The sequence below is a fragment of the Amphiura filiformis genome, chromosome 4 (genome assembly GCF_039555335.1).
Source record: "Amphiura filiformis chromosome 4, Afil_fr2py, whole genome shotgun sequence".
Taxonomy (NCBI): Eukaryota; Metazoa; Echinodermata; class Ophiuroidea; order Amphilepidida; family Amphiuridae; genus Amphiura; species Amphiura filiformis.
In genome coordinates this window covers 15,749,435-15,771,678 of record NC_092631.1, presented here as the reverse complement: position 1 = coordinate 15,771,678, position 22,244 = coordinate 15,749,435, and the positions used below count along the sequence as shown (strand labels likewise).

The following is a 22,244-nucleotide window of genomic DNA, read 5'->3' as shown; positions in this document are numbered from 1 at the left end:
TTTCAGAGGAGCTTTTAGCTGTGTGTGTAGTTACTAGTACTGTACACTAGCCAGTTGATGTATGTATTCCTTATCTTATTACCATGATTAATTATAGAAAAACAATATTTGGCAAACACAAACAATACCCACAACCTTTGTCACCTTTAAAATACCTTAATAATATTGTCCATGACTCCAAAAAGAGATGCACGCCATCACACACGCACATCGTCATCATCCCTATATCTTCGTGTCAAAAATTGCCGTGATAGTACAGCGAATCCTCTCGTTTTTCAACAGCTAAGCATGGCGATTTTGTTCGAGATAGGCCGAGCGACTCGTGCTAAGCATACCATGACTATCATATGAGTATGAGATACCACAGAGTTTCTATATTCTACACAATCGATTTGTTTTCAGGTAAAACCAGGGTTTTGTTTCCAGTACACTAACTCGAAAAGCAATACTAATAGCGGGGCCTTGCAGCTTGCTGTGGATATCTTTTACTGCATTTTATAAGTAAAGATTTTGAAATCCAAAGTAAAAATTGTGATATATTTAATTTTGAGAATTACAATTATACTTTATAGGTATAAAGGAACACGTTTAGCCCATTCAGTTAAGGTTGGTCTGAACCCTGGAATTATGGAAACTTTCGGGCCTCATAACTTTCAAACTCCTGGGCTCGCCAATATTATACTAGAAATCCTGGGTTCAACCGTCTCTAAAATCTACTCTCTAAATTCTCATTGAAACTACTTACTTCGGTCATGTCTTAATAACTATGAAGACAAAACAGTCAGTTTTTATTGGTTGGGGTGCGTGTCACAGTGTCAACACCCTGTATTATACATATTTTTTCCATACAGGTCCACCTGGAACTTAAGGTTGGTCTGAACCCTGGAATTATGGAAACTTTCGGGCCTCATAACTTCTAAATTGTTGGTCTAAAGTATATAAAAGTATATATATTTAGAATGGCAAAGAATTGATAAGTTCATCTGTGAGGTCAAATTTGGGCCAAAATGCCATTTTTGGCCCAAAATTCCAAAAATAACGGTTTTTGGCCCACTTCTTTTTCATACACCGTAACAAACAAATTCTTGGGCCAAAATTTTTTTTTTATTAATCTTTAAAAACTAGATCAAAATATCTAGGACCCGTTTTTTCATTTTTTTTTAATTTCGACCAACTTTGAGAAATTTGCACCAAAAATTGTCAAAAACTGCTGATTTTTCAAAAAAATCATTGGCCCAAATTTCAAATATTTTTGGTGAAATTGGTCAAAATTCAAAAAAATGAAAAAACGGGTCTTAGATATTTTGATCTAGTTTTTAAAAATTAAAAAAAAAAAAATTTGGCCCAAGAATTTTTTTGTTACGGTGCACGAAGAAGAAGTGGGCCAAAACCGTTATTTTGGGGATTTTGGGCCAAAAATGGCCCAAATTTGACCTCACAGATGAACTTATCAAGTCTTTACCATTCTAAATATGTATACTTATATATACTTTAGACCAACAATTTAGAAGTTATGAGGCCCGAAAGTTTCCATAATTCCAGGGTTCAGACCAACCTTAAGTTCCAGGTGGACCTGTATGGAAAAAATATGTATAATACAGGGTGTTGACACTGTGACACGCACCCCAACCAATAAAAACTGACTGTTTTGTCTTCATAGTTATTAAGACATGACCGAAGTAAGTAGTTTCAATGAGAATTTAGAGAGTAGATTTTAGAGACGGTTGAACCCGGGGGTTGAACCCAGGATTTCTGTATAATATTGGCGAGCCCAGGAGTTTGAAACATATTTCATAAACGTTCACGTTTGCAAAAATATAAAGAACTGCTAACTCCACGCCGCCATTTGACTGTACTGCCACTGTACTATCAACATTTGAATAGGGCACAAACATTGTAGAATTGTGCCTCAACCGTTGTTAACTTATTCTCGGACTTTTTAGTAGAATTTTGGTATTTTGGTTGCCATCTTGGATTTTGGGAAGAATTCAGGTGGCCTCATAATGTCATACGAATTATGGGACAAGTTCGCCCATACGGTGGGGTTAGTTCGCCCTAACCAGAAAAAATCAAAATATATATTGCATAACTATACATGTATTCAAGGCAAATGTTTCTTTTTACAGTAAGATTATATTGGGCAGTCATTGTCTTCCGGGAAGACAATAAATATAAATATATTGGATGGGTACAATTTAGGGGGTTCAAAGTAAACAAAAAACATTTTGTTTACAACTTTGGGAGGATTATGGTTTAGGAGGTATGAGTAATACTAATACCAAATAAAAAATTTAAAATATGCTTTCCAGTAGTTTTACCTGGTTTAATGGTATGATTATTGAGGGCGAGTTAGCGCAGCGGTAGTTCCCTCGCTTTGCACCACTGAGGTCCCGGGTTCAAGCCCCGGCGCGGCCCAAGGACTCATGTGCACTTGGTTTATCCCGATTCCATGCTCGCTCTCGCAGGTTTTCTCCGGGATCTCCGGTTTCCTCCTGCTTTCAAAAAATCGGTGATTAGTTGTTTGGCTATCAAAAACTTCCTTCACCCAATGGAATTTGGGGAGCTGCATAGATAATTGGTGGATGTTACAATCTAAGTGCGGATAGGTTTGCGCCAAGTTCGGCTGCAACCAGCCTAGTTGATGCGATCTGATTGTGAAGATTCACCATGGCAGCGAAGTTACAGCGCTTTGATCCCTCTAAGATCCGGAAAAGGCGCTATATAAAACACCGAAATTTATTTTATTTTTTTTTATTATCAATATGTTGCATAATACGCGGATGAGGCAAGTCCGCTTCCAGTTCAGGGTAAGTCCGCCGCAGAGAAAACATGGGGTGAAAGTGCCCCATCCTCAAAGAGGTACATATGCCTGTGCCCCTTGAGTACAACTTTGTATTTACCTCAGGGTAAGCAAAGTAAAAATCTGTATAAAAATACAGATTTCCATTAAAACCATCTTTATTTATGTATCGATGATAATACAACATCATGACATAATTCGAGAAAGGTTTACGTTTTGTGGTACATTGTGGGCAATAGATGTATGTGGTATCGCCTATTCTTTGTGGGCAATGGAACTGATATCAATCTGTCGATTGACTAACAATGCTTGCGCTGGTCCATCCATATCATCAATAAATTATCCTGTTCATCATAAAGAAATATCAATTAAAGGTCCGTAACCCGATCAACAGCATCATCCCCCCGATTTTTCTCATTGTTGATGAGTTTTTGATATAATAAAATGAATCGTATTTTTCTCATTACCATCCTGCAATTTGACGCTTCAAATCGTTGTGTTTCCGAAGAAATCTTGAAAAAAACACCTTGTTACAGGGTACCAGTTGGCCGCATTTTACACGACACGGGAGTTTTGGGTAGTCATAGAATGAAATCGGAATAGATTCGGAAGACTTCACCCCAGTACCAATTCGTCCGCAAAAATACATATTACATCAAAAACTATAGATGGCGCTATAATGATATTAAACAAAAACAAAAATAAAGAAATACATAAGAGGCGAAATAAATAAGGAAACATGACCTATATTGTCAAGCATGATACGAGGAATATGAAAAAAAATATGAGAGCACCTCCCCCTATTAAAAAATTAGTTAAAAAATAAAATAAAGAAAAATCATAAATATGTGAAAATGTGGATGATATTGCTAAAAATAAAGAAATAATTAAGCGAAGTAAATATAACATGGGCTATCTTGTCAAGAATGATAATGAGCGCAGTGATATGTAATGTTTTTTAAGATTAATCAGTATGAATAGAGGGTATAAAAGTGAACAGGGGCGAGCCGGTTTTCAGTGCCAAGGCGAACACTTCCTGTTTCCACCGGGACATGCACTCGGCCGTTGTTTCGGGATGCCTGACCAGAATGCAATGCACGCGTACCAGTGTATTGGCTTGCTAATATGCTAATTATTCACATTTATGCTGAAATTGTTCCCGTTTTCTCACATAGATGGATAAAGGGGACAATATTTGACATTGTAAGTTTGAAGAGAATCCATATCCTAAACCGATAGGGTTACCCCCCTTTAAAATTTTGAAAACATATAATCTTTGTTCGTAATGTATTGGCAAAATAACATTAATTAGTCAATAGTTCATAAATTAGTCACTAGTTCACAAATTAGTCAATAGTTCATAAATTAGTCACTAGTTCACAAATTAGTCAATAGTTCATAAATTAGTCAATAGTTCATTGATTATTCAATAGTTCATAAATTAGTCAATAGTTCATTGATTAGTCAATAGTTCATTAATTAGTCAATAGTTCATTAATTGGTCAATATTTCAATAATTAGTCAATAGTTCATTAATTAGTCAATAGTTCATTAATTAGTCAATAGTTCATTAATTAGTCAATAGTTCATTAATTAGTCAATAGTTCATTAATTATTCAATAGTTCATTAATTAGTCAATAGTTCATTAATTAGTCAATAGTTCATTAATTAGTCAATAGTTCATAAATTAGTCAATAGTTCATTAATTAGTCAATAGTTCATAAATTAGTCAATAGTTCATTAATTAGTCAATAGTTCATTAATTAGTCAATAGTTCATTAATTAGTCAATAGTTCATTAATAACACATATCGATGCATCAATAAGGGACTGTGCAATAATTATGAGCCCTAGGGAGGGTAAAATTGGGGGAAAGAAATTTTTGGCGAGCCGAGAGGGGGGCAAGCGATTTTTGGCACACATTTATAAGGCGCCTTTTCAATATAACGTTCTAAAAAGGCTTAGGAAAACAGAACAGAAACGCTTTAATATGCAAATTTTGCTGCTCGCTGCGCTCGCAACATATATCTAGACCATTTAAAGTTTGAAAATTGGGATCTCAAAAATTTGGCATGTGTAAAGGGGGGGCAAAGATTTTTTGGCGGACCGAGAGGGAGGGCAAGCGATTTTTGGCAGGCCGAGAGGAGGGCAAGCGATATTTGGCTGGGGGCTCATAACTATTGCACAGCCCCTTAATAAATATTACTGAATAAGCTTTTGAAATTAATCCAAATTTGTTTTTGCGCCATCTACTTTCGAGGTACCATTACGTCAATATTATTGTTCTTAATTATTATGAGTATCAAAGAAAATAGAGAAAATTCAGCAACGAATATTACACACAGCACTGTATTGATCATATAATCCTCCTTTTTTAAATAACTTTGTCAAATAAATGGTATGCATCTTGTTAACGGAGGTCTTTATCTAATAATCATTAGATATGTGGATATATTTCGTGGTTTATAGAAAAAGGACAATATTATTTAAAAGTCAATACGTTGCTATGTGATAAAAATGTCTTCTCAAAGACCAGTTGCTTGGCAACTAACATCCCATAATTTCTTTGCCAATCCGTCGTCACAAGCCAATTTGGACCCCTTAGCGACACGACAATTGTCGAAATAACGCCCTGAAAGGTGCGTTATAGACTCCTCAAGAGCGCAGTAAATGCTCGTTTGTGCTCCGGCTCTCTCATCACTTCCCATAAGCCTGCAAAATGACGAGAAGACAAAAAACGGTATTTATCTGTTGTTGTTTGTATTATATTTCCTTTGGCCCTCCTTTATATGTGGCTTCAGCATGTTAAGAGATCAAAACAAAAGTTTGATATCACTTATTCAAGTTTTCAACCAATATAAATATTCAGAATAAACATGCTAAAGATGCTATTGGACTTGGCAGTCAGTAAATCCTTTACTCATTTTGATGCTAAAACGATTACAAAAAGATAGAAGACCTATTATATCAATCCATGAGTTTTGTTGTTTCAATTTAATATCAGATTGTAAAGTTTACCAAAACTTACCAAAAGATGCCTGCGTTAAGCCAATACATTAGTAGGGACATCTGAGTAGCCTCCTTCATTGTCGCAACAATACTAGACATTACAGCGCCTGGGTGTAATGAATATGTAGTGACACAAGACCCTTCAAGTTGCCGCGCAAGTTCTTTGGTAAATAATACGTTTGCCAGTTTACTTATGTCGTACTCACGTAGACCGGGGTATATTCGACCTGCCATAATATGGTGAAAATATATGATCTTATTATTCTCAAGTATTAATAGGATTTAGTTATTTATGTGCTCATGTTGAAAAGTAGATGCAATATACGACAATGCATAATGATAGTGAAAGTGCAATAAAAAGGTCATTGGGAAATAGATATTTAAGGGTAGACGAGGTATTTTCGTTATCTAAATCAATATAACATTAAAAATAACACTTTGATGTTTTGCAAAAGTTTATTCTACAAATCATATACTTTGAAAACTTGCTTGATTTATTGTTGTTAAAGGGGGGTAACCCTATTGGTTTTGGATTTGAACTGGGGACCTCTGGTACAAAAATACGACGCTCTAACCAACTGCGCCACGCGGGCAGCTTCAAATTTCGGAAGGAATTTTTAAAGCTTTATAGTAACATCATCGATCTGAAGTCTCTTCAGCAGTTATTGCGGTTCGCTCTTTTCATACAATGTGAATGACGCGAAACCAAACTAGCTGTTGAGGAGACTATAATTATCTGTCTAGAATTCCAGAAATTGGAAGCCACCAAGGGAGGTATATTGGCATGAATTCTCCGATTTCTCCGGAAATACATCGACTTGGAGCGTCAAATTTCAGAATAGGAATAAGAAAAATACGATCTATTTTGTGATACCAAAAACTCATTAACAATGACAAAAATCGGGGGGATGATGTTGTCGATCGGGTTACGGACCTTTAATGAGGTATTTACGTTTGACAAAAGTGTTGTTGTTTCAGCCCTCTTTACAACATAACTTAAGAACCACAGGACCTACAAAAGTATATCTGTGATATTTTAATTCTTCTACACACTCGTAATGAAATGATCAATGCAATATTTACCAAAGCTCACTACCATTCACAAGATGCTGTGAACTATATAATCGCAACGGTCTAAAATAGTTGCTGACCTTAATTTCGCACTGGACAATGAGTTAACAATGTTGCAACCCAACATTCACTCTCCCAAATATATTTGCAATAGTCCTTTGGCAGACTGTATAAAAATCGCATTATTGTTTTCATGTATAAAGTTGATATAATAAAGGAGCAAACCACGTGTCTATTTAAACAGTGGCGGCTGAAGCATTAAAAGTTTTGGGTGACGAGCATAAAAGTCTGTACCGAATTACTGAGATATTTGCGCGCAAATTCCGGATACTTTAGTCAAAAATGAAAGCTATTTGGTCATGTTGGTGGTGAAAGGTACAGGTCCCCCATAAAAAATTGCATTGGAGACGTGCCCACTAAAATCCTAATAGAAGAAAAATAAAGCAATACGTACCCTGTTCCCCCGCCTATGTATTTGAATGTTCACCATAAGGCCCACTTGGGTCTCACTGCAGCAAACAATGAACCGGCGCAAGGTAACTCAGTGACCAGTGTGGTCAGGGTAGGGCTGAAGTCATTTTTAAGTTGAAGTCGAATTCTACGATGATGTAATTTATACTTCGCTCCCGCGGGTCCCGTGGATCTGGTAAATCCAGGTTAACATTCTTACCTTCTGCGTCTTTTGGCGTAAAATATATATCTCCTTGCTTCACGAAAGCATGCATAATGGATGAGACATTAACAATACGACTAGGTGCGCTTGCTTTGAGTCTGTCCAATAATAACATAGTAAGTAGGAAATGTCCAAAGTAATTCACAGCAAAAACCATATCATAGCCTTCTTTGGTGCGCTGACCCTTGGCTGATTTGGTGATACCTACACAAAAGTAAAACATAACCATTTCATTAGAACAATATCCGCAACTGAAGAATTCTAATAATTAGACAGTACCGCACGCCTACCGCCCAGTAGTGTAGCCAGGATTTTGATGTAAGGGGGAGGGGGAAGCCACATTTTCGTCCCCGTTTGTCAAATTTTTGTCCCACTTTTAGTAATTTTAGGGACACTTTACTCTTTGCCGTCCCCAAATTATATCCCTGAAAATTTCCTGGGCAGTTCCCCCCCTGCTAAGCACCTTCTACAGCCTCCCTCATTCTCCAACAAATGCAAAAAGTAATTTCCTTTCTTACAACCTGTGTATAGTGTATAATTTACCTGCATTATTGATTAGATAATCAATTCGGGTTTCTTGTTTCAAAACAGTTTCGGCAAATTCACGGACGGAATCTTGATCGGAGAGTTCTAGTGGAAAATATACTACATTGCTGCTTCCAGCGCGTCTTTGAATTTCCTGGTATCAATAAAAAGACAAATAAACAAACATGAAAATAATTATTACCAAAATGAAAACAATAGAGAAAAGAAAACCAATGTTCATGAATGAGGCAAAATACCTTTCCAGACGAATAGTTTGGTGTATCTGTTGACAAGAATTTTTCACCAATGTATTACCTTTCGTGACCTCTAGATGCACTAGGGGTCAAATCTGAAATGGTTCTACATCTTAAAATAAAGTTTGGACCATGTACTTCATGTGTGGACATTCTCATGCTTTTATCTCAAAGTGCACAACGATTCAGCCTAGCAGCTATACTATTCTAGTTTCAATGAAAATCAATCTTATTTTCAAATTGTATGCAGTGCTAATAAATGATACTTTTGCGTTGCGGAATGATGCTTTTAATCGTAAAATTGGTACTCAAACAATGCTAACGAAGATACACGTTATAAAATTTTCTAGTGTTTATATTTTCAATTTGGGTGAACTTGTTTGGAATTGCCCCAGTAGTCGAAAACACTTATTGTTGTGGTTGTAACAGTTCTTAGCGCTGTGTTTTTTATTTTTGAAAACAAGTTTGTGCCTTACAAAATTAAAGTTGGTACTAAATATCACTCCATAAGCGTAAATCCCGCTGGTTGGGTGGATGTTAATAATGTTAGCTACATAACGGCAAATTTACAGCGCGCTCACGAATTTTAAATACGCCGTTGAAAGTAATATAACTGAAAACGTCACATTTACCTGTGATGTATTCACGCTTGTTAGCCATAGACTTCAACATAAGAACCCAAGTTCGAGATAGTTCTCAAAATATCAAGAAATATCTCAAGAAACAATGAACCAATTAGCCTTTTCGAAAATATGGCGGACATAATAGGTTGGCGCGGCACGAAGTGGGTAAAGTTAAGTTGAATTTGCCAGGTTTTACCCAGATTGAAGACTGTCCTCCTTTTGTGTATGCCATACATCGAAAAGGCTAATACTGGGCTCATTTTAATGCTGATTCCAAATATGGTCATGAAAACTTATACAATGCTCAATTTTTGGAGCGAATTTTGAAACTTGTCGTCTGCATTCGACGCTCGCATGGAGAGGGTTAATGCCCTTTTAAGTCAATCAGCCAATGACAAGCCTTGATTCTGTTCATTGGTCTGCAGTGCAAGCCATAATTTAATTCTCCCTACCTTGACTGCCTCTGTGGCCTTCTTTGGATTTCTGCAGCCAATAATGACTCGTGCTCCACGACGTGCAAAATCAATGGCAGTTTCTTTGCCAATTCCGGCATTTCCACCTGGAAACATAAAATATATCGGATGTTTTATTTTTTTTCCGATACGTGTACAAAAGTAACCGTATCATCAATTAGCACATCGCATTTTCACATGGTGATAAGAAACACGTTGACATACTCCACTCCCGGAGCATACTGTTAACATGGTTATGGTCACTAAAATGATCCACACCAAAATCACGAGAGCATTTTCAGCGTAAATGTGAATAAATAGCCCAATCCAATACCTTGGTATGCGTGAATTGCATTCTGGGCAGGCAAGCAACAACAACATGTGCCGTAGACTGTGCCGTAGACTACTCCGTAGTCCAGTTGTCCATACTCTGGATATTGCATTTAAGCTGAAAACTCTGATTTAATTAATTTGTGCACAATTGATAGATTTTCACAACTGATCTTTTCAGTCACCGTACCCCCTCTGTTTGTTAGCATCCCAAGTGGACTACTGACTTTGGATTGCAGTTTGCATGCTTAACACGGCTGTCTATGGATGAGATTGTCGGATTTCTGGCCTACTAAAATTGGCCATGATGTAATGCATCTTTAAATGGATCTGGCTTGTGATTGGTCGCCCATATCTCGTTATGGTTTAAATCCTCCGGGTACCTGACATTACCATTAATAACTACATGGTACACAACTATGCAGCCTTTGTGTTAAACATTAAACTCCCAGTAGGTGCATGAGCGCGTTTTGTACCATGCTTGTACTTCCAAGCTTTGTGCGTGCGGTTAAATTGGATTGATAAACAAGTGTGATTGACAGTGTGTGTGTTAGGGACTTTGCCCGATCAAAGTCCCATTTAAAATGCAATGTCCATAGTCGATTTTTAACCCGGACTTTCGCGATTAATAAACTGGTAGATTCTAAAATCAGAATTGTTCAGTATTGAAGTGCCAATATAATTATGATAATGTTGCATTCAATAATATAAGCCTACGTATACTTTACTTTTACTGTCACTAATATAATTATATAAACTTTTTCATAACAATTTTATACTAGTATTTTGATGTAATAAATATCAGTATAATTTCGAGTTCAACTGAATCCTTTCATCATGATTAATGACAGGTTTTATTTATCAAAAATCGACTATGGCATAGTCTAGATGATCTGCAGTATAATAGCTACGAGATCTACCCTAGCTCAGCCTTTAGCGACGAACCCTCAGAAACCTCACTCCATTGAAATATACCTGCCGAATTTTGAACCCGTATGCCGCGATATTAAAACCAAAAGATCTAGGCCTACATCTGATGCCCAGGGCCGGATAGTTGGGCCGTGGAATACCCAGGGTTTCCATCTGTTTACGATACATAAATAACATAATGTAGGAACAAAAATGGACGTTAATGGCGCCTATTGTCTATCATCTTATATAAATCGTACCCATCGTGCTGTAATTCCAGTCACCCTTCTCATAGGTCAATGATCATCCCTCATGAATACGTTACAAAAGAAGTACATAAAGTATCTTTACGTGTCTCTTCCACGGTAGTCATAATCAGAAGCTTAACGGCCCATTCAGTGATTTGCTCATCCGGACGATCGATTGGCATAGATGTGCTAACATAGCCTGCTAGTGGTTCGGTCGAAAGCCGTGTATTTTAGACAAAATAAAGCATTTGCATGATTCTGGACTTTTGATACTGACAGTACAAAAGTCCGACTCGAGATCGAAAGAAGCTCACTCTCCACGTACCAACACGCGTTGCGTATTGTTTCTACTACTTATTACATCAGTAGCTACTATTTTAAACAAAATACACAATTTTAACTGTTTTTCATATTTGAATTGACCGTTAGTTTGCCTCGGTGACCTTTAATTGCTTATTTTGTTTTCTACTACAAAAATTAAGCGTCTGTTTTAAATCAATTTAGACTCTACTTCCCCGTGTTAGAAACACTGGACTAGGAAGTTTTTCCAGTCGATTGGTGGCGCACTGTACGAAAATCTCGATTTTCTCGAGTCGATCTGAGTTGAAGTAGAAAACCTTTCTAAAACTTCTGTTTTTGACTAATTTGTCGATGTATTCAGGGAAAAGTGGTTTAATGAAATTCTGTAGACTTATTCTTTATTTCTAAGCAACTCTGACAAATTTCCATTTTTTTAATGTTCCTGTGAAATCACTGAAAGGGCCTTTAATGCAATAGATTGCACATGCATTCATCACCTACCTGTGATAATAGCAGTTTTTCCGTGTAAAGTCGTAGTTATGTGGTTGCAGTATCGCCGATAAAATCCGCCATTAAAATACTAGTACCTCCCATACAAAATAAACAGAACAAAAGGAGCAAAAATGCACCTAAACATGCTAGTATAATGGACCCGAAAGACATTTGAGTGGCCATGATACGGGGGTGCTTAGCTGCGTGTGCAGTGTGCACTAACTGACTCATCACCGATGTTTAAACAATGCGTGTATCCCCGGGTGTATCCAAGGGGGTGACACTAAATTCACGGTTGAAGCAACGCAAAACCTATGAAAAATTCCGCTGGTTTACAAGCTAGAAAGTGAGGCCAGTTATCGATCCGTTATGAATAATTCATGTTCGACCCCTTGGATCATGTTAATTGATATTGGCAAATAACAACCAGCGCTCGAAATAAGGCGCGTCCTTGCGTCAAATACCCGTGAAAGTAGGCGCGGACCCGTCAATTTCCTACGGTACGGGTCCGCGTGACCCGTAAAAGTTGAACCAAGCAAAGAGCAGAAAATCACAGTTTTGTTGTTCCACTGGAAAATCTGGTTCACATAATAGGTCCAGCTCCCTGAGTACACTTTCATTTTAGATTTCCATCAAGTTTTCAATCCGGGTTTTCAATTTTCTACAATCTACATACCGTGATTGCCGATTCGCCGTAGCTAATTCTCTCTCTTGAAATTTCAAAAGCATGGGTCCGGGGTCGGACCCTTGAAAATTGGTGAGGACCCTTGAAATTTCAAAGGCAAGGATCCAGAGGACCCTTGGATTTTTCTTCTTATTTCGAGGCCTGATAACAACGTTAGTAGTTTTGCGAACTTTGCCTGTTCAATGAGTGTATAGCGCGCCCCCAATACATCTGGGCACAAACCAGGCGAAAACGATCCAGTTTAATGAAATGGCGGACGGGTATTCCCATTAGGCACCAGTGATATGTGTTTTTTTTTCAAAGAAAGTCTACTAATTTGATATGAAATCACATTTTGCAATAGCAAAGTCAAAATTAGGACTTGCTGTCAATAATATCGTCACCCTCATAACCAAAGTGCCTAAGTCATTATTACATGTTTCTCATTTGCAATTTTGATTTTCTGAGTAAATAAACCCATAATTAATTTTAAAAAAATTCCAGCTGCATTCTTCATTTTAAACTTGTGGAATACATCAACAGATATGAATTCCACAAGTTAATGAAGAATGCGGCTAGAAATTTGATTAATTATGGGTTTATTACTCAGAGAATCAATATTGCAAATGAGAAACGTGTAATAATGACTTAGGCACTTTGTTATGAGGGTGACGATATGAAGGAAATATGTGACAGAGGCAAGGTGTGAAATACAAGTAGTATTTAAGTTACAATAACCTTTGATACCCGACCTGACCTTTCCATCATGGCGCCTTATTCGTCGTATGTATTTCTATTATGCTCTCAAGTAAAATAAAATACCAATCTGCACTAAGCAGAGAGAATGTTACTTGGCTCCCAGCATGAATTATTGATTTTATACGGAGGTAAAGAAATGCACAGTTGACTATACGACTATGCAAGCCGTGCAACAATACTCCAAATATTTACGGTAAATCTGAATAGTGGTAACATTTTAAGATTTCAGGCTTATTTGCTAGTTTAAAATTGCCATTAAAATTGCAATTAAAATTGCCATTTGTACTCTTTATTATTTATCTTTGTTAATTAACATATATTTTAAATGCTCATAAATCGTGGTTGGCTGCCCATGATATCTGTTAAATTCAATGTTTTATGAATATAATTCTACCACGCAGAGGGGGCCACGCAGCAGAATTTCACGCCACCTGACTTAGCTAGATTTCGAAGCTCTGCTCTTCAAATTCATGTAAATTTCAAAGTTTATACACTTAATACATGAATATGATACTAATTGTTTGTTCTAACCAACTGGTACACGAAATATACTAGCTTATTACCTATACAGAAAGGTGATTATCAGCCTTCACTCAGCAATTTGACATGCCCGGCATATGCAACCATTCTCCGTCTGGATAACATGACTGTCGCCCTCAATACGTCTGGGCACAAATTTAAATAACAATACGCTATTTACATATCAATGCGGCCTCATGCTAATGAAAGCTGCCGAATCCAGGAATTAATCTATGGTGTATCCCTTATCAGAGAGCAGATATTCTTGAGAGGGCACTCTATTCACGTGGTTTCTTTTCCAACGCTAAAAGATCACGAATTTTGGTGATTTGCAAATGAAAGGTGTCCGCACTATCGATTGATTATGTAACTGTTATGAATAATTTATTAGGTTTTTCAATGCAATCGCCTCGACCCATTAATACATATTATCTGTATTATCAAAGTACTTGGAATAACAATCCGGTGAGTTCACTGAACTACGCCCTAATACTAATGGAGTTTTAATGGCGTTTAATGGTGTTTCTCCTCTCCATACACAGATGAACAAATACAATAGATGAAGGTCAACACGTATGACCTCCTATGTGACATGTTATATGTGATGTACACAAACCTGAATATCATAAAGATCAGTATTCGTTTGTGCATATGAACTGCACATTTGCGTTGCTAAATATTACTCATTATATTATGACAAATATTGGTATTATGACAATACGGTATATACATTGTATATAAAACTAGGGTTGGGCAAATCTGAACTTTTTTTACAAAACTGATTTAAAACGAGTTGTTGGTCAAATTTAGCGTAGAACACAAATCCGTCAACATTTTTGACCTCCAATGACGTTTGACCCCCCTACTATTCAAAAATTCAAAATGGCTGCCAAAATAACATATTTTTGCTTGTTTGTGGCAAATTTTAGTAGATACGTAGCTTCAGTGTGTCTTTTTATATGTTTAGGGGGGTTGAGAACACAAATTTGACACTTTTGAGATAATTATCTGTACCCTGTACAAGTTCAGTCGCCAAAAATTCAAAATGGCCGCCAAAATGACGTCATTTTGCTTGTAATAGTATATTTTAGTAGATACATGACTTCAAATAATGTTTTTGGATTTGGGGGCTCAACTTTGAAACTAATAAGAAGAATTGGAGTACCATGTACGAGTTATCAGTTGCCAGAAATACAAAATGGCCGCCAAAATGACGTCATTTTGCTCGCAATAGCACATTTTGACAGATATATGGTCATGGCTACAAATATGTATTTATCTATGTTTTGATGTAAGGGGAACACAAATTAGACACTTTTAACATAATTAGCAGTACCATACACGAATTATGAGTTGCCAGCATTAAAACATCATCCAATTTTGTTGAAGAAAACTGCTAAAATCTACTTCTCTAAGGAGTAGAAATATAAACAGGATTAGTTCACGTGTGCTTATACGATGAGCAACATGCATTTTGTATTTTACACTAGGATATTTTTCAACATCAATATCTGCTGGCAAGTTTGATTCTGGATACACAGCATTTTGAATGGATTGTCTCATTCTTCACCACTTTCTACAATGCGAACGTCAAATTTAGCAAATTCTTCTTCATACTCTAGACTTTTCACTTTTGTCAATGGGAAAATGAAAGCATCAATCAGCTGAGAATAGATCTCAATACAGGAACCAATCGTTATGTATGTACGTGAACACTTTCTGCCAAAACTAACTTTTATAGTTGAGTTGATATCAACGATAACATCAAAGAAGTCTATGATGGACACTGCCGACGACACATGAATTCCTTCGCAATCTCAGCAATCCTACCAAATCTATTTGATATGAACCCTTTGAAGCCAGTATGGTCGATACCTTGTGTCTCCATCAAGTTTATTCATTGTAGAGGGATATGGAGTGAGCTGCATCAGACTTGCAGATAGTATAGCTTCGAAATCGCAATAAGGGCCAATGTATGGATACTAGATCCAGGTGAGGTGAGCACCCCAGGGGTGAGCACTTTCTCTACGTCAGTTATGTTTAGCAGCTTCTGAACTCCAATTATTGCAGTGATAAGTGTTCTGTAGTAGAAATTTTGAATTTTGATAATAAGTGGTTTTAGTCAGAAGATATCGCATTTTCAATTTATCATCCCATTTTTAGACCAACACATGGAACTAAGTTTATCCGTGTTCTCTACCGCAGTAACAAAATTGGTGTGTTATAAAAATGTACTTTTCTTCAAAACCATTTGAGGTAAAGACATGATTTTTTCACCAATAATAGGAAACATCATCCTGTTACAGCTTACAAACACAAATTATTTAAATGTCGGTAAGTATTTTATTCTAATTTTTGAATTTGGGTACAGTTCATTTTAAATCACCCGTATATAGTCCAATTACCCGCAGACCCTTAAAATATCAAAGCGACTAATCCTCGCGAAGAAAACGGAACTGAAAATAAGGAAACTTCTAGATGCATGTACTGTGACACAAGATGCTATCAATCTCATGGTAACAGTAGCCCCAAATATTCATCAAATGCGACCAGTGAAAGTCGACTCAAATGGTGAAATATTCGTGTGAAACTGTGACAATCAATTCAAAATGCAAAGAAACCAGAATCAAACTTGTCAGCAGATATTGATGCTTTGTTGAAAAATATCCTAGTGTAAAATACAAAATGTAGGTTGCATTTTACACTAGGATATTTTTAATCTAGTAACTGACAAAATGTCAGTTACTAGAAATTACAAATGCAATGACATGCCATGAAAACACATGTAAACTAACCCTGCTTATATTTCTACTGCTTAAGAGGAACTATCTGTTATTTTTGAGAATAGTGTTGCCACGGTCAAAAATAGATTTTCTTTATACTTTCATATTTGATGGACCTTGACCTCAAACTAACACACATGGGATAAATTTCGGAAAAATATCCCCGTTGCCATGGTAACAGGCAAATTTCAATTTTAGGCCTATTTTCACAATTTTTGCATTTTTCAGCAGTCAAAGTTTCAAGATTTGAAGCCAGTGTTACTAATATACACAATATATATATATTTTTTCTTTATAAGGTATGAATAGGTCAAACCTTAGATGCCGCAATGAAAGTGTAAAAATAATCACCAGATGTCAGGGTGGGTTATACCATTTATTTGAAATAGGGGTGTTTTTCAATTTTTTCAAAGTATGAAAATATACCAACTTTGTATAGCTCATAAACCATATGGTAGTGTTCCGATTTCAACATCGACCACAGCATGTTGAGATGATACATTGGTCTTATGAAAAAGTTACATTTGGGCTTGGGGAAAACACATCTGTATATACAGTGTTGCCAGACATTTTCCTATTTTTCGAAATTCAACACAAATCTCACCTTAAGTTAAATGATGTGAAAATGAAACATCATCCTTTCAAGGAACATTTATTAGAAAGAGAGTTTTTATTCATATCAAATTTGTGTTGTTCTAAACCACATGGGTGTTGCCATAATTGGGGTTTAATTGTGATTTGTGGATATTTTCAACTTTTTACAAGTCATAAAAATACCAAAATGCATTTCTATAATAAAGAAAGAAACATCGACCTCGTCATGTTGAGAAGATATATTGGCCTTATGAAAAAGTTATTTTGATCTGGGGGCGGGGTAAGACATCAGTTTATACAGTGTTGCCAGATAAACCACATGGGTGTTGCCATAATTGGGGTTTAATTGTGAGGTGTGGATATTTTCAACTTTTTACAAGTCATAAAAATACCAAAATGCATTTCTATAATAAAGAAAGAAACATCGACCTCGTCATGTTGAGATGATACATTGGCCTTATGAAAAAGATATTTTGATCTGGGGGGGGGGTAAAACATCAGTTTATACAGTGTTGCCAGATATTTTCCTATTTTTTCAAAATTCAACACAAGTCTCGACCTAAGTTAAAAGATATGAAAATGAAACTTCACCTTCATACGGAACATATCTTTTTAGAAAGAAAGTTAATTTCATATTCAATTTGATCATCTGGGATGGTCAGTGTTATTCTAAGCCATATGGGTGTTGCCATAGCTGGTGTTTAATATGACAATTTAGATATTTCCAGCTTTTTACAAGTCTTAAAAATAGTACACATCCTTAAAATTATTGTGGAATGAACACAATATTAAGGTTAAAAATTACCCTAAGAACACTTAGTATGTGAATTTAAATTTTAAATTTGAGTTCGGAAAATATTTCCTTCTATACAGTATTGCCAGTTATTATCACATATATTCAAAATTCAACGTATGTCTCACTTTAGGATTTATTATTGTTTAAATCGCTGCCATGAATAAACCACATGGATGATGCCACTATAAATGGAGTTAATAGTGAAATGTGGATACATTTTCAATTTTAAAATGACACCTTATTAAAGTTATAGCTTTAGTATTCTAATTTTTCACAAAAAAACACCCAAAAAGCACACAAATTTGTCCTAATTTGGCGCTTTTATGGGCACTTTTACCTTAATGCACCCAATTTGGCGTATTGTCTCCACTGCAACCCCCCCCCCCCCTCAAACCGTGACACATCCCCGTATACCTTTAACCAGGGAGAACCCCCTCCGGGGTCATGTGATAGGTATACTGTGCCCAGTGGTCCTCTTTTTCTACTTGATACGGATATTTCCTCAGACAACTTCTATCAACATTAATTGGGGATGCTTGAATGACAGAGAATTAGCAACAATATCATGCAACATTTCAATGGTCAGTTCTTCTTCAGCATGACTTTAAATGTCATACTTTAGAGTCTCCTGCGAGCTCCTCCCGGGAAAAGTAACTGGACATTAATTTGTCTGGCTGTGAAAATGTTCTGTGCATTATTGTCTTTGACTATTCTCATATCTCTCGAGACATTTGCTGGATCTATTAGTTTTTTGCCCATTTCTTCCCCATATCTTTTTTGCAAGTATAGTTGGGATGTGGGCTTTAATAATATGGGGTAGGCGTAATTTAAACATTATCTTACTCTTACATGCATCTTTTTGCAATGTAACAATCTTATGTTATTTTAATTTATTTTAGTCTGGCTAGTATGTGTATATTGGTAAATAAGTTATGGCTTTTATGTATATTTTAAAGTATACATGTTTGATGTTTTCTGTGTTGTATTTTAAGGGGTTGGTCACCCACCTTTGCACAGTATTTTTGTCGGACCTGTTAAATTTCAAAATTGTCAATTTTAATCATTTGCCATAAAATTTGTATTATATCGCAAATTTCAATATATGTCTGATGTGCTCTCAGGTCCACAAAAACATGTGAAAACGTCGCTATTTGAACCCTTATGACTTTAAAAAATATCCACATCTCACTATTAAACCCTAATTATGGCAACACCCATGTGGTTTGGAACAACACTGACCATTTATACAACTGATCAAATTTAATATGAAAGTAAATTTCATTTTAATAAACTTTCCTTGTGAAGGTGAAGTTTCATTTTCGCATCATTACTTAAGGTGAGACTTGTGTTAAATTTCGAAAAAATAGGAAAATATCTGGCAACACTGTATAAACATATGTTTTCCCCAAGCTTAAGTGTAAATTTTTCATAAGACCAAATATGTATCATTTCAACATGGTGAAGTTGATGTTTCACTTTCACATATTTTTTAAGGAATGCATACCATGGTATTTTGGTATTTTTAAAACTGAAAAATAGCTGAAAAGGCTGAAAAAAGCTGAAAAAAGCTCAACATACGTTGAAATTTGAATATGTGATAATATCTGGCAATACTGTATAGAAGGAAATATTTTCCGAACTCAAATTTAGAATATAAATTCACATACTAAGTGTTCAAAAAAAGTTCAAAATAACCACATCTCGCTATTTAACCCTAGTAATTATGGCAACACCCATGTGGTTTGGAACAACACTGACCATTTATACAACTGATCAAATTTAATATGAAAGTAAATTTCTTTCTAATAAACTTTCATTTTCAACCCAAGGTGAAACTAGTGCTGAATTTCGAAAAAATAGGAAAATATCTGGCAACACTGTATAAACAGACGTTTTTCCCCAAGCTCAAATGTAAATTTTTCATAAGACCGATGTATCATCTCAACATGATGAGGTCGATGTTTCATTTTCACATCTTTATTTTAGGAATGCATGCCATTGTATTTTGGCATTTTTAAGACTGAAAAATAGCTGAAAAGGCTGAAAAAAGCTCAACATACGTTGAATTTTGAATATGTGATAATATCTGGCAATACTGTATAGAAGGAAATATTTTCCGAACTCAAATTTAGAATATAAATTCACATACTAAGTGTTCATAGGTTAATTTCTAATATTGCGTTCATTCCACACTAATTTTAAGGATGTGTACTATTTTTAAGACTTGTAAAAAGCTGGAAATATCTAAATTGTCATATTAAACACCAGCTATGGCCGGCAACACCCATATGGCTTAGAATAACACTGACCATCCCAGATGATCAAATTGAATATGAAATTAACTTTCTTTCTAAAAAATATGTTCCGTATGAAGGTGAAGTTTCATTTTCATATCTTTTAACTTAGGGCGAGACTTGTGTTGAATTTTGAAAAATAGGAAAATATCTGGCAACACTGTATAAACTGATGTTTTACCCCCCAGATCAAAGTAACTTTTCATAAGGCCAATGTATTATCTCAACATCACGAGGTCGATGTTTCTTTATTTATTATAGAAATGCATTTTGGTATTTTTATGAGTTGTAAAAAGTTGAAAATATCCACAAATCACAGTTAAACCCCAATTATGGCAACACCCATGTGGTTTAGAACAACACTGACCATTATAACTGATCAAATTTGATATGAATAAAAACTCTCTTTCTAATAAATGTTCCTTGAAAGGATGATGTTTCATTTTCACATCATTTAACTTAAGGTGAGATTTGTGTTGAATTTCGAAAAATAGGAAAATGTCTGGCAACACTGTATATACAGATGTGTTTTCCCCAAGCTCAAATGTAACTTTTTCACAAGACCAATGTATCATCTCAACATGCTGTGGTCGATGTTGAAATCGGAGCACTACCATATGGTTTATGAGCTATACAAAGTTGGTATATTTTCATACTTTGATAAAATTGAAAAACACCCTATTTCAAATAAATGGTATAACCCACCCTGACATCTGGTGATTATTTTTATACTTTCAATGCGGCATCTAAGGTTTGACCTATTCATACCTTATAAAGAAAACAGTATATATATATTGTGTATATTAGTAACACTGGCTTCAAAACTTGACAAATTGACTGCTGAAAAATGCAAAAATTGTGAAAATAGGCATAACATTGAAATTTGGCTGTTACCATGGCAACGGGGATATTTTTCCCAAATTTATTTCATGTGTGTTTGTTTCAGGTCAAGGTGCATCAAATATGAAAGTTTAAAGGAAATCCATTTTTTGACCGTGGCAAACATTTAAAAAAAATTCTCCAAAATAACAGATAATGCCTCTTAAGAAGTAGATTTCAGCAGTTTTCTTCAACAAAATTGGATTAAATTTAGTGCTGGCAACTCATAATTCGTATACAATACTGCTAATTATGTTACAAGTGTCTAATTTTTGTTCCCCTACATCAAAACATAGATAAAGACATATTTGTAGCCATGTCTCTGTCAATATATGCTATTACAAGCAAAATGACGTCATTTTGGCGGCCATTTTGAATTTCAGGCAAGTGATAACTCGTACATGGTACTCCAAATCTTCTTATAAGTGTCAAAGTTGTGCTCCCAAATCTAAAAACATATAAAATAGACTTATTTGAAGCCATGTATCTATTAAAATATGCTATTACAAGCAAAATGACGTCATTTTGGCGGCCATTTTGAATTTTTGGCGACTGAACTTGTACAGGGTACAGATAATCATCTCAAAAGTGTCAAACTTGTGTTCCTCAACCCCCAAAATATAAAACAAGACACATTGAAGCTATGTATCTATTAAAATATTTTTGAGTGTCGCAGCCCTGCCCTTATGATAACATGATGGAGATGATCTGTGATACAGGGTGTCCCAGAATGATCTATACCGGGAAAGATGGAATTGTTTAGGTATGAAGGGCATATTAAATGGTCATATTGTTTTACATTTTAAGTTTTGCATATATTTAGCTTTCTCAGATTTTTTAGATTTTAAAAATTGGACGTTTCTAGTAGAAGTTATAGAAGATTGCGTAAAAATGGTGAATTCTAAGTTTTGACAACGCAACCTATTTTGAAAATCTGTAACATTACTAACCGTTCAACACAAAGTTATTTGGAAAAAGTTATGCAGGTATTTTAGTTGTGCCCTGTTCATATTTCCACTAAATAGCCGATATCTATCTATTATTTATGACGTTACGAAGCAATTATGGAATTAAGGATTTGCGGCCTAATCCCATTCTCTCTTTGGCGGTAGTTTTAGTTATTGTGACGTGAGGTCCATGTCATTTGAAATGCTTGCAGAGGTCGAACTGGTTGTGGTACAGAAAAGATGTCTCCTCAATTTATTGTACAACAGCGTGGATTTCTTTCAAAACCTTACTGGCAAACCGGCAGCTATGTTGAGACGCAAAG

At 35.7% G+C, this 22,244-nt stretch overlaps 1 protein-coding gene across 1 annotated transcript; it reads right to left on the bottom strand.

The window, feature by feature from the left end:
* Positions 1–5,325: 5,325 nt before the first annotated feature.
* LOC140150006 (retinol dehydrogenase 11-like) lies at positions 5,326–15,191 on the bottom strand. The gene is made up of 7 exons (XM_072172009.1): positions 15,114–15,191; positions 11,696–11,774; positions 9,408–9,514; positions 8,097–8,232; positions 7,551–7,757; positions 5,829–6,036; positions 5,326–5,512 (listed from the first exon to the last, which is right to left on the bottom strand). The coding sequence occupies exons 1-7, from the start codon at positions 15,189–15,191 to the stop codon at positions 5,326–5,328; spliced, it is 1,002 nt and encodes a 333-aa protein (XP_072028110.1).
* Positions 15,192–22,244: the final 7,053 nt, after the last annotated feature.

What these genes read in the sequence shown, in the direction of transcription:
- LOC140150006 (XM_072172009.1), bottom strand. Translation starts at nt 15,191, where the DNA reads ATGAGACAATCCATTCAAAATGCTGTGTATCCAGAATCAAACTTGCCA. An exon ending in AGGCCACAGAGGCAGTCAAG is followed by an intron (nt 8,233 to 9,407) that starts GTAGGGAGAATT and finishes TATTGATACCAG; the next exon opens with GAAATTCAAAGACGCGCTGG. An exon ending in TTATCTAATCAATAATGCAG is followed by an intron (nt 7,758 to 8,096) that starts GTAAATTATACA and finishes ACTTTTGTGTAG; the next exon opens with GTATCACCAAATCAGCCAAG.